At 43.0% G+C, this 13,846-nt stretch overlaps 1 protein-coding gene across 2 annotated transcripts in view; it reads right to left on the reverse strand.

Annotated features, from left to right (window-relative positions):
* Positions 1-1,350: 1,350 nt before the first annotated feature.
* CRMP1 (collapsin response mediator protein 1) overlaps positions 1,351-13,846 on the reverse strand; it is a 420,289-nt gene continuing 407,793 nt past the window's right edge. For both annotated transcript variants that reach the window (XM_069631976.1, XM_069631977.1), the window contains exon 14: positions 1,351-2,268. In XM_069631976.1, the coding sequence (XP_069488077.1) occupies positions 2,165-2,268 (104 nt within the window). In that variant the 3' untranslated portion in view covers positions 1,351-2,164. The remainder of the gene's footprint in view (positions 2,269-13,846) is intronic.

Raw genomic sequence — 13,846 nt, forward strand, 5'->3', positions numbered from 1 at the left:
TCCCTATGCCACTAAAAATGCTGACTGACAGTTTCTGCACATAGACGCAGAAGAAAGAAGAAGCAGGGGAAATCCTCAGGAAAGCAACTAGGTGGATTCTGGGAAATAATGTAGAATGGCAAGTTGCTTCCATTTATGGTTTCTTCATATTGTATTCCTATGCAGTCCTGTATGGATCAAGGCATTATGCGCCAAGATACCTCTGGTGACCGTGCGCTCTAAAAGTTCAAATAACATAACATAACCTAATCTGTCAGGTCTGTGGTGTTATAGCCATATGCAGGAAAAATATGATGTCCATAGGTGCCGTATTCAGCTCAAATCCACTTATTATCGTTATTCGCTCAATTGTAGGTGCTTAGCAATAAGATGGAAGGAGGACCAAGGCTCTGAGCTATTTTCAGTCTTACAGTATTTTTGTAACCGCAAAAGCACCAGTGTTTTGCTGTTATCTAATTGCTATTGGGCACCCACTTAGCGGACAACCAAAATATCTTGAATTTGTCCTTGATTCTGATCTGAACCCACATACATACATAAGATACCGCCATTAAGAACTGTTTTCTCGAACTCTCGTTAGCCAGTAAAATGGCGTCTAAATTCCCCATCTTTCATCGCCCACCTCAGTGAGTTAGGAGATGAGATTTGTGTGTCAACAAAGTGACAAATGTTTGATACATTTGACGGATTTGTTCCACTTTATGCTGCATACATATGGACATTCGACTTGTATTTAATTTTTTTTGCTACATTTCAAGTTTGATATATATCTGATTTTCTGCATATTAAAACAAATGTCAGTTTCTGCTCACATAGCATACCACTGGTTCTTAAAAAAATGTCTATTCACATAAAATATTTCAAAAAAATATAAAATGCGTTTTCTTTGAGTGGACCAGGCAGGATGGAATACTGAGGTGGGAATGGGACTGCTGATTATTGAAGGGTTGGGAGTGGAGGAGCCAGCTTCTGTACGCTCAACCAGGGAACCAATGTCAGTTTTAAGGTTTGACGACTACAGGCTTGTTTTAACGGGGACAAGTGGGAAGTCAATTCTGCGGCAAACTGACATCCCACAGTTGCTTGTGCCGGTCCCACATTTTGTCCAATGTGGTAAAAGCCTGGAGAATGCTTTCACCCTCTCTAATTACCCAGGATTTTTTTTTTTTAAGTTTCGCTTCCAAACGATTCTCGGTTTACTCTTGCAGCATTCTAATTGTTTAACAGTTTTTTTTTTTTGATGTGCCTTTTTGTTCCTCATATTTGTGACCCAAAAGCTCATGGTTCAGACTCTGTAAGGAGTTTTAAATAAATACATAAGAAAATACAGTAACTGAGACCACACGCATCTGGGTGTGCACAATTTACTTTTGCTTTATTTTGTAGGCTTTAATTTCAGAATTAGATCCACAGCAAGTACCGGGGTGAAAGAGTAAGAAAGAAAGCTTGTGATTAGAAAACTAAGGACTGTAGAAAAAGTATAAAAAAATGTGATTACAACTAGAACTGCCATACGAAACATTCCTGGAAATGGATCTCCGTGTTGCCATAGATGAAAAAATACACGTAAGAGAGCTTACATGTTGGGTGTGTACAGTGGGTGTGGCCTAATTTTAGATAACATTTTCAAATTGATTCGGTAAGTGCATTTTGAGTTATTGATGAATGAAATATACTAAACTAGCTTACTACACCAGTTCTTTAGTCCATGTCCAATCTCTTTAACAAGGTGGTACCATTTGTCAGTTGTCAGCTTGGCATTGTGACTATCCAATATTTGGCAGCATCGTCGAGCAGACTTACTCTCAGGCAAATTCTTGCACACAGTAAATACATTAGTTCCATGCACTAACTACCCTACCAGCCCCTAAGTGTGCAAATCAACTATACAAGACAAGGCTAAAAAACGGAGGTCTCCTAAAGTGGCTCTAAAGCTTGATGCTTTAAGGTGACTCCAGGCATGGGAGCGCACCTGCGAGACATGTGGCCCTTAGCATCATGTCACACAATGTTCATATCATCCTAATTGCGAAACTGAAACAAAAATAAGAATCATTTGTTCACAGGAGCCACACTGGCTCTGGGCTCAAAACACTGGTTCAGAAAGGGGTTGGCACTACTCCCAGAGTGCTTTGCTGCTGCTCCTCCCTCCATCCTCTTTTTTTCATCCAAGGCTGGTAATGTTGGAGCGGCCGCCTGGCGGAGCAACGATGCGGTGTCCAGTGCGGCGGTGGTTATCGTTCACCTGGGCACTTGCAAAAGAGTAACCTGGTCAAACAAGATGTTAAATGTCAAAGGGATATTTATTGTGTGCATGAATATCATTATGAAAGGTGATTGTAAAAATAAAGAAATCCACAATGGCATGCAGACATCTATCCTAATGATTGAATAGTCTTGCAAATAGGTTTATCCACATACTAACAAGAGATCCTCTCTGTGGAGCAGAGTGGAGGCACTCCAGAAGAAGCTGAAGCATGATGCAAAAAAGGTTCATATGTAGTAAGTAAGGAGCTGGCCAACACTACTGCAACCTCATCATCTAGTGCACCCACCCAGGCCCTTTGCAGGGCCACTGCTGTACACTTCACATGCAAAACACAGAACATCCTGTCCTCTTTCTCCTCTGCACCCACTCATGCACCATCATCTCCTGGGCCCCCCTCGGCTGCCCCCCCACCATGCTGTCCCCACTTTTGTCCTCCCTCTTTCCTGTCACACCTGAGGAGGTTTCTAGACAAGTCTGGTCTATAAAAGCCTCTTCCAAACAGGTTGACCCTTGCCCCTCCAAAACCATCAAGGACAACATTGATTCTCTAGCTCCTGCCTTGGCAGAGCTCATCAACCTCTCCTTCACCACTCGAGTTTTCCCCCTTTCCTCAAGCATTCTCTCGTGCACCCTCTGCTCAGAAAACCCTCTACTGACCCTCTATTCCAGCTAACTATCGCCCAATCTCCATCACTCCTTTCATGGGCAATCGCCTGGAGAAGTTGTCTATCTCTCAGCTTACCCTTCACACTGAATCTGTTGTCTCCATGACCATCAGTCTGGCTTTATGGCACACAGAGGCAGAGAAACTGCTCTTCTAAACACTGTGGCAACCTGCTCTCAAACTTTGACTCTAACTCTCTGTCTGTCCTCATTCTCCTTGACCTCTACTCTACTTTTGATACAGTAAATCACAACATCTTGATCACCCATCTCAGTGATACCCTGGGCATCACAGATCAGGCCCTGGCATGGCTTGTGTCCTTTCTACCTGACTGCCCTTCCCAGGTGGAACTTGGGTCCTTTCTCTCTGCTATCACTCTCTCTACTTGTGGTGGCCCCCAGGGATATAATCTATCTGCCTGGTTTTCAATGTCTATATGGCCCCTTTGGCCAACAAGATCGCAGCCTTTGCCTACAACTTTCAGTGTTATGAGGATGACACACAGCTCTCTTTCAGGCTAGCCTCAGCCTCTTCCTCCTCCTCGCTCATTCCTGACGGTCTGTCCGCAATTCAATCCTGGTGTGATGCAAGCGATCTCTGCCTTAATGCCAGCAAGACAGAGATCGTCCCCATTGGGACCCCGGCTCCCACTTTCCCACTCTCACTCTCTCACTCTGGCAGGCCTCCCTTGGTCCTGTGCCCCCACCCACTAGTGAGGCAAAACATCTAGGGGTCATCTTTGACTCTACTCTCTCCTTCTCCTCTAACATCTCAGACATGTCCAAAAAGTCTCGCTACCAGCAGCACCTCCTCAGAGGTATTCTTCTTTTTATCACCTTCCCCCAGAGGCTCACTGTCTGCAAAGTCTTTGAAGGAGGCACCTGGAGAGGATGAGGATCTACCCCCAAATCTCTGTTTGGAGAAACTGCTCCTCCAACCCTCTGCGGGTGAGCAGTTTCTGCAAACAGAGATTTGGGGGTAGATCCTCATCCTCTGCAGGTGCCTCCATCTGGAACAGCCTAACTACCTCTCTCCGCCTTGAGCCAGACCTCCTTAAGATCTGGAAACTCCTCAAGACCTACCTCTTTCTCTCTCCCACTCCCTTGCTAACACCCTTTCTCTTAGCTTCTTTCCCTCCTTTCTTCTCTTCCCCAACCTGCACAGCTAGCTGACTGGTCGCCAGGTGCACATCCACAGCCCCACAGGTCCCAGGCTCCCCCGCCAGTCCTGCACTTGCCTCTGGGCCTCTGCACTCTGATTGGCACTACTGCATTTTGCTCCATGAGAGGAGCAACCAATCTGCACTTAACCCAGGCCCCTGCTGGACTGGGCGCACTTGTTCCCCCCCTTGCACTTCCTGTTCTGCGCATTTGCACAGCCCTGACCTTGAATGTTCTAGGTCTTGCAAGACTGTCTGTCTGGACCCCCTCTTTCTCCCGTTCCTAGCTTCGTCGTGCTTGAAATTCTCATGCACAGGTGCATTGGATGAACAACTACCTAGCAGTCTGAAATGTCCCTTATGTATATGCACTTTACAAATAAACAATTACAATTACAATTAGGGTGTAAACAGATGGTTTTACAAATCTGAAAACAACGCAATGGGTTTGTGCTATATGCAAAGAAAGCGAGATAAGATTTTAGCAGCTTTCTTGAAGGAAAACATCAACCTCTTCATTTAAGGCAATTAGGTTGCACCGTAAGCACTGTCTATATGTCATGGGAAGTGAGAATAGGAGGGAGCTGGGATTTGAAGCTTTTTCACACTGATTGCCCATGACTATGCTAGCCCATTTGGTTATTCCCGCCAACCAGCTGTGCCTGCCCGCCCAAAACAACTCCCTTCCTCCGAGATTGCTTTAGGCTAGCTCTGTGATATTTTAGGGGATGCCAACGTTACTTCTAAGCAGTCCTCTGAAAGGTAATTGTTTTATTGCAGCTGTAATCACTCTCCTACTCTCCTGGTGTAATAAAAAGTGGCTTAACCAAGTGAGCCTTCGGCCACTTGATTTATAAGCAATATTTGTGTCCTTGCACCTGTACACTGATCCGAATTTATGAATTCCTCTTAAAAACAAGCATTGCTAAAACAAACGGTTTTGGCACATGTGTAGGCATTAGATTACCACTTTGCCAGGTACTACTATAAAATGCCTGCACACTAGCACCATTTACCCACTGTTGCTATGTTATGGCCAGGTAGAGCGCCCTTATTTTTGTTTTTATTTTTATTATTATTATTATTATTTATTTAGTGCATATGGTTACAATTGTGACCTTTTACACTCAATTAAAAACAGTTTCAAATACATAATATCAATCACAATATAAAATACCTTTCGTTAAAAACCCATGAATCTTATGTATCAATAAAACAATTAAAATTCCTATTCCTATTCTATTTCATTACATAAACATTAAATAGGATTTTAGCTCTGATTCATGAGAGACAATCTGGACATTACAGATTTTCGTTCTAATGTGATATTGAATGCTGCCACTGTAATCAGCAATGACTCTGCCCCAAATATGGTGCTCCATAATTGATCTGAGTGGGTGGAGGCAATTCTACTATATGCTTTTAAATAAGCCTCAGCCTCACACTGGGTGAGAATAGGTTGTGCAGTTTCCACACGTTTAGCACACAGTCTACATATTCTTTCCACATGAGGGATACCTACCCATGCACCCGTATTTCCCAATACCGGGATAGTCTCCAGACTAATGGAAATCTTAGTCTTAGCTGCATTAGGCAACATACCCAGTTCTCTAGCATAATGATACAGGGACCGTAGAGACCGCTGAAGTCCCATCCTGGAAGTATCAACAGCATAGGACAAGCATGGTAAACCTTCTTGTCCATAACACAGCGGGTTATACTTATTTTTTTTTCATGACTTGGCAATTAAGAAGTATATAAATTAAAGAGTAGAGGAGCCAGGCAACATCCTTGTGTCAGTCCCCGGTTAGTAGGAAAAATCTCTGACAACTCGCCTTCTTGTGACAACCTAACCCTGACTTTGGTCTCACTATATAGCACCTTTATAAAGTACAATCATGATGGATCAATCTCCCAACTGGTCAGCATTTCCCAGAGCTTGGACAACGCTGTCAAATGCTGCTGTATAATCTACAAAGCAGAGATATAAAGGCGATCCTACATAGCAAAGGGTGTCCGAGATTAAAATCAACAGGGTCCAGATAGAGTGGGTTGTCGCACAACCTTTCCGAAAACCTGTATAGTGATATTTTAGTATACTTTTCTCTGTCACCCAAGTGGATAGCAGCTCTAAAAGCAAATTAGCAAATAGCTTAGAACTGCAATCTAGCATTGCCAGAAGTCTATAACTTGAGGATTGATTTTGGGGACCTTTTTTTAAAACAGGGATGCGTATTTAGGCTTTCCACAAAACTGGCATACGCCCAGTTTCACAGATCCTGTCATATAAATGGCACACCAAAGGAGTCCAAAGTGATGGGTTGCTTTTTAAAACCAGATTGCAAAGCCCATCTTGACCTGTGCCACTGGAGGCTTTAGACTTCATTATACAGGACACCATATCAGCTTCCCTTATATGTCTACTGACCAGGGTGCTGTGCATGGGCTTTATTTCCTGTATAATAGCAGATTGCTCTTTCCCAGCAAACATACTAGTAATATACCCATCCCATTGTATCTCTGAGATACCTACAATCTCCTTAACATCATTACTTGTCCCATGGCCTCGAAGGCAGTGCCAGAATTTCTTGACATCATAAGTCCTAATTAAGCGGTTTATAGTAGAGCGCCCTTATAGTGTTACTTGGAAAATGCCTAGCCCAAATGTACATCCCCATCTGAGGTATATGCCGACCAGCAATCTTGGGAGGAAAGGTATAAGCTTGTCATAGAGCCATGGGCATGTCTTTTATGTAGAGGTTAAAAAGCACCCAAGCTTCAAACCAATGTTAGTAGCAATGGTTTTGGATGTGTTCCTGGAATTATCCATCCAAACCTGTACAGAAGTGTTGTTATAAAGCAATAGAACCTGAGTAGGAGGGCATCACTGGCCTGGTAATGCCCCCGCGGCGATAGCCACAAGCTTCAGTGAAGCGAGGGCTTAAACGTAGCACTGACTTAGGCCCTTCTCCCTTTCCATAGCGGCCAGTGAAGAAAGGAAACTAACTCTGCAGGACTCGGCGCTCTGAATGGAGTGCTTCAGGTGAGTCTTTCCCGGCCAGGTAACGACCTGGTGAGGGCCAATCAGATTCTAACAATCTGATTGACCCTCTCCGGGTACTAATAAAACATATGGTCTAGTTTAAGTAAACCCAGAGAGATTCCCCATTCTAATGACTTTGGCCATAGGTATAATCTATCAGCTTTGTCAAAGGCTAGGCTGTAGTCCACTAATGTTATATATAGTGGTGGAACAGCCCCTGGCAGGGTTGTGTTTATCAGGGATTTCAATATGTATATATCATGTCTGGTAGAACAACCCTTACAGAAATCAGTCTGCAGACGATTCAGGCAGTTAGTGCTACTTGCACACTTGTGAAGTGGTTCATGTACCATGGAATCCATTAGCTTGCTTGGGGCATCCAACATTGCAAGCAGTCTAAAATTACCTGGCTCAAATGTATCAACCTTTTATATGCAAGGATTTAAGGATTGATATGTTCCAAGACGTGGGCTCCACACTCTCGGATTTTACCTTACTAAACATTATTTGGAATACAGGCACCCACATATCTTTATTGGCCTTTACAACAGCATTGAGAAACCTGTCTGGGCCAGGAGGCAAGGTCCAAAACATTCACTAAGTCCAACTCGGGTTCCAGTTGATTGCCATTATTGTAATGAAAGGACCATTTGATAAAGGTCAGCCATGTTTTCTCATCATAGGGATTGATTTGGCTGTTATGAAGGCCATTATATTTATGGACCAATTGCCAAAATGTAAGACTATCATTGTGGGCCAAGATGTTGATCATATTTTCCCAATTCTCATTTGCAGATGAGGAGCGACGTCTATTAAACCAATTTCTATAGGGTGTTTTTAGATTCCTAATTTTGTGCAGTCATTTTACATAGCTCACTCAAGCCATGCTTAATCATCAATTTTATGTTGCGTCTCATAGCTCGCTTGTGTCTCGCAATTATAGCATCATATGCTTCTGCACTTCCCACAGAAAGTGCTCGACCAGTTCTTCGAGAGCCCCAGAGTCCAAATTGCTTTGTCAAGGAGTAAATGAAATTGTATACATCGTCTAATTGTAAAACAGATATTATGCTTGCCTGTTATGTTATCATTAGTAATTCCTTCATCCATCATACATTTATATTAGTGACACATTAGTTATCCATTATCCACATTATTCTGCCACTTTGACCATGCATTTTTCTAGAGAAATAGGCTTGTCATATGAAGGCCTTGTTTAGACATATTATATTGTTATGTTGGTGTTAGACACGCATGTATGTGCACTTAGAAATGTACATGAGTCCATTTTATGTAGCGTTTGGTTTGAGAGAAATGGTGCAAGACACTATAGAATGAATGCATGAGGCCTGTGCCATTCTGAGCCATTCTGAAGACACACAGAGATTCTTGGCAGGAAAGCCGTAACTTTTGCCCTAGCAGGAGTGAACGGAATGCGGCTGCTGGCTTATCAGGCCCTGGGCCTGCTCTCAGACAGACAGGAGGGAGACAATCTGCAGGGAGTGACGTGCTTTGCACAGACAGAGAGATTTCGATGGAAAGAAAGGATTTTAGCTGAAGCTGAGAGATGAATGGGAGAATGTTTCGTAGCACACAAACACTCGGAGAAGGCCACATGTGCGCAGCTAGTGAAGACACAAGACGCAGTTCTGAAAGCAGTATGATCCAGTTTGAGAGATGTCATGGTGACTAGAACATAGTGATCTTAGAGAGAACATTTGCATATGTAAGGAGACATTTTGGCGCTTGCTTGATTTAGAGAATGCTTAACTATGAGTTACCATAGTAATATATGTACGTCAAATTGACACTATAACCAGGGGTGAGGGTTTGCAGTAATTAGACCAGTTTGGGAGTCCAAGAGCAATTGCAGATGCAGATGGAGAGCAGAGTTCTAGAGCAGACTGGAAGATCAGATCAGCTTAGCAGAGGGGAGACCGGATCCGTTGGGGCCAAGGAGAGAGGGCCTGCTGAGGCCTGCACAGAGGGAGGCCCGGCTAAGCCTAAATGAAAGCTGTCTAGATGAGAGATGACACATTCGAGATGGGAGCAGTGAGGCTGCCTGGGAAGATTGTCCACACACAGAGGGGAGTAATGTTGATTGAGTTGATTGAGGTCTATTGATTAGACTTTGTTAAGACACATATGGAATTAGCACACACTGGGAGAGAGGTGTTGGGTTGAGAGAAGGGGAGATCATCAGGCAGGGATTGTCCCATTGTGTATGTGGTGTGTGTGATGAGAGAGAAATGCTGACGATGGAGCTTGCTGACAAATAGCTTGCCACATGTTGCTATTAGAAACATGTTGTTACTAGCCATGCTTTGTTATTAGCATTGTAAACTCAGCAGGATTGAGTAATTAGGCTGCTTGCATAGAAGCCAGAAGAGCTGATAATGTTGCAGTAATTAGTGACCACGCAAATTCACTTGCTAATTGGAGTTTGATCATGCAGTGCTTTGCATGAATAAAGTGTTTTATTGTTGAATCGATTTGTGTGTGTTTTCTTTGCCTCATGTTATTGTTATCTCATTTCATGTCATTTCTTAGTGCTTGGTTTGGTTTGTCATGTATGCCCTATTTGCAGTAACACAGCCCACCACCCTGAGGGATTTGCAGGGGGGGGCAGATTGCTCCAACCCCCCCGGTGTTGCATTTTCGATTCACATAATGAGCAATGAACAGACCATCTTATTCTCTCATGAATCCGCTACACTGCATGTTGATTTAACAACAAGACATTTCTGTGTGTCCAATGTATTCTGTTTTGCCCCTGATTTAAATAATATTGCACCTGATTTCGAGGAGAGGGGTTCGGGCTACTGACACTGAATCTTTAGGCTCAATATAGCACAATCACTTAGTGACATGTTCACAATCTCATGAGATGTAATATTAATAAAATCATTGGGTGATGGAAAGAAATTGTCAATTTGAGAATTCTCTGTGTCTATCCCCCAGGTCAAACCACTAGGGATATCACCTTCCACCCTACTGTTTATCCTTAATAGCCATAAAATGTAACTAATTGTGACCATGGCTACTGTTGGTTGGTTTAGTAAGTTGAGATACAGGGAAATTATTGTTCCTAATTAAAGTGTTTATATTTGTATCTTTGGCTAGCCCACAAAAAGCATTTAGATCTCTTCCAATTATAGTGGTAATCGATTTGAAACTATGTGTTTTAATAGCCCTATTAATATAGTACATGATACTTTTTGTGGTGCCTTCTCCGAGTTCATCATACACATTGAATAATAAGCATCTATGCATGCTATTAATATATACACAGACTGGTAATGCATGCAGACAAATAGGAACTACAATCTCATTTATGGTGAAATGATTGTGTATAATTAATGAGAGACCACCTGAGGGTCTGCCATGTTGGCCATGTGTTGCCTGTCGGGCGTACGTGGTAAATCCATCCACGTGTATCCAATTTTCTAACCGCAATTCTTGAATCATGAGTAGTGAAAATATCAGTACCCTGAGTAATAGCAAAGGTCTGGTGATGACCTTGTGAATTCCATGATGCTCTACAGAGGGTGCCATTGTTGTTCTTAAGGATGGGCTAATGGATTGGCCTGCAGTGCTAAGGGTAGTCAATGCCAATCATACTCTTGTGTTTCCACTGCTAGAGTCACCCTTGGGTGTTACGCTCCATTCTTCTGCCTACATCAGAGCAAGTCATCTGCATTCTTATGACATGGGCAGTGGTGGCTAAGCCGACTTGTTGGTTCTTTGTATTATCTGGGGATCAAAGGAGTGGATGCTAAACTCATACCCGAAGCCTAGGAAGAAAGATGAATATGATAACATATAGTCAACTATATGAGAAGTAAAACAATGCACATTTTTAGTTTTAAACTCAAAGAATTCTATAGATTCGCTGTCTTTGATGTTAATGGATCTCAAAGAAGGATGCTTGCCTAACAATGATACAATGTGTGTGCGATTTAAATGTTCAATGGTTGGTAACTCAAAAATCACACAGACATTAAAGGACTTAGACAGAATGTTGTTTCTCTTTAGATTCATTTTCACTCTGACGGTCTTTCGTGGATCATTTCTTATATGAGTTGTAGTGGCAAGTCTGCACAGGTTTCCTACCGTCATATTGCTCACAGGGGCAAGTTTTATATGTGACTAAGAAGGTGATTTGTCCTCTGATCGATCACAATCTGTTGACTCATTGATCGTTTCTAGTAGTTTTGAGTCATGCGCATCTAAGTGTGTCTCCTCCGTTTCCTCAACGACAGCAGTGGTTGGCTGCTTTTGATCCTTTATTATCCAGCTATCAAGAATGGCTGTTGGCTGTCTTTTCCTCTTACTTCACAGTTGCATCCTAGGCTGGTGCCTTCACCGGATTCAATCACGTCAAAGGCTGTACCATTCTCCACAACGATGCAACTAGTATTCATGTGAGAGTTTTGTTTGTTTGTCTTTTCATTTTTATTTAGTTTCTTAGTAAGGTAGATAGATGTTCCACTTGGAGTACTAGATTTCCCGCCCTTTTTTCTATTCTTATTTTTCTTTCTCTTACATCCTTGCTCTTTGACTTGAGAATTGCATAATTGAATCTCACATCGGTCAGATCTGGCCATTCCTTGGATTTGTTCCTGACAGTCCTGATTATAAATCATCGATGGGACCTAACCAATATTAGTATCGATAGTTGAGGCATTATCTAATTGAGAATTATAGATAATTTGCTGCTCTGTTTCAGGTGGAATAAGCCATTGGTTTCCCCATGGATGTATGGTTCCCTGTACATAGCTGTTTTGTGGTAATTTGTGCAATATGCTCCAACAATTTGCATTGATCTATTTGGTTGTCACAAATGATGTGACACAATTTGTTGAGTGTGTCCAGTGACAATGTAACAGCATTCACATGTGCTTCATGCAAAGTGATAGTTTTTGCAATGTCAGAATCATCATGCAATCGTCTCTGCTGTCCGCAATAAAAAGGTTCGGAGAGGCACTGAGAATGATTTTGTTGGCAATGTAAGTGGTTTGGAAACCATATGGGCATGGCCTGTAGCTAATTAGGTTTTCCTCCATGGCCTGAGACATAACTGTCTCACTTAAGCCCTTGTACTGTAGGCGATAGCAGAAATTTAATAAAGAATGATTGTTGTGCTCAGATGGAGGCTGAGAGGCCTCAGTCACCGACGGTGTGATTATAGGCGAATAATACTTTGTAATTTTCCCCTTTTCTGCATCAGATGTCGGTACATTTTCAGATTGGGAGGAATAATTTTCATTTGCATTGGTCGGTTTGTTTCACAAGTTATATGCCATGATTAGTCAGTTGAGAACTGATAGTAGATTTAGTAAAGAAAACTACTTATGGCTAAGAAGTAGTCTGTGGGGACACCGCAACAAACTGCCAACAACTGCAATAACTGCACCCTCGCAGCACTCAGCGCCAGATAGCAGTTTTTAGGGGCACACCGCTGGCAGCAGGGCTCAGTACAAAGGTAATCCGTGGGCAAACATTTTAACAATAGCAGCCACGAATACAGGTATAAGGACTGAAGTATGGATACAGGACAGAGGTAAATAGACGGTTCTACATCTTTATCTAGAATATTAAAGGCTGCAACAAAACAAGACTGATTTTTTCCAGCTGATTTTTGGCAGCCTTTAATATTCGAAACAGTTCAGTACCTCTCCCTCCACCCTTTGAAATCAGGGTTTCACGCGCAAACCCCTCTTCAACCTCTCCCCCACCCCAACCCTGCCTCATACTCACACATACTTTTTCCCCAGCACCCCCTTACACACCACAATACTCATAAACACACACGCAGACACAATCCTTCCCCCAGACCGCTCCCCACCACAAACACTGTACCCTTTCATGTTCACCCACATGCAAACACACACTAACCTGTAAGCGGTCTGCCCCTGTCCAAGTCGGTCCGCCTGTCAGCCCCTGCGTGCACATTTGTGTGCAGCTGGGGCGTGACAGTTTCGATTTAGAATGACTGCTCTGATGGTTCTCAGAGTGGTCTTTCTAAATCAGTCTTTTTTTTAATCATTTAAAAAAAAAGATCTTTTGACCTAGAAGGAAATAAACATATAAAAACGTACACATTCCCTAGCATAGGCACAGAACTCAGATTAGGAGTCTCATAGAATGTACAACTGCTGAAGAATGGACACTAGGCAAATATTGGCCATCACATAGCAGGGTAGAGGTTAGAAGTGTCCAGATCCGAACATAGACCTCTCGAAGAAGAAGGCCTAAATCCAAGCCTGCATCTCAGGGGCCACCAACAACACGGCTGAACTTTGCAAAATCTGCAAGGAACTTGTCATTCCTACTGCAGTCTCCATTTCTCCTCTGACTTCCCTGACTGTCATGCAACGCCTTGGATATTGGCGTCTATGGCCCCGTTGGAGTCGCTACCACACTTCCTGATTTCCAGCACGCCTTCAACTACGTACATGCTGCGGTCTAGTTCTCTTACGTCGTATTCACCTAGTACTATTTAGGTACTCCTCCTCTTGACATCTGCGCGTTGAAACCTTTCGGTCAGCTGTGTTTTTCCTTTGCTGCCGTTGTTGCGCTACGCTTTCTGTCCCGGTCTCTTCCGGTTTTCTTTCCTTGTTATCTTTCTCTCCCTCTCTGCCCGTACTCCTTCCTGTTTATGCTACTTTTCAGTGCGTGGACCTCGATACGGGTTACTTTCCTAGCGGC

The sequence above is a fragment of the Ambystoma mexicanum genome, chromosome 6q (assembly GCF_040938575.1).
Source record: "Ambystoma mexicanum isolate Mex_15411 chromosome 6q, UKY_AmexF1_1, whole genome shotgun sequence".
NCBI classification, from domain to species: Eukaryota; Metazoa; Chordata; class Amphibia; order Caudata; family Ambystomatidae; genus Ambystoma; species Ambystoma mexicanum.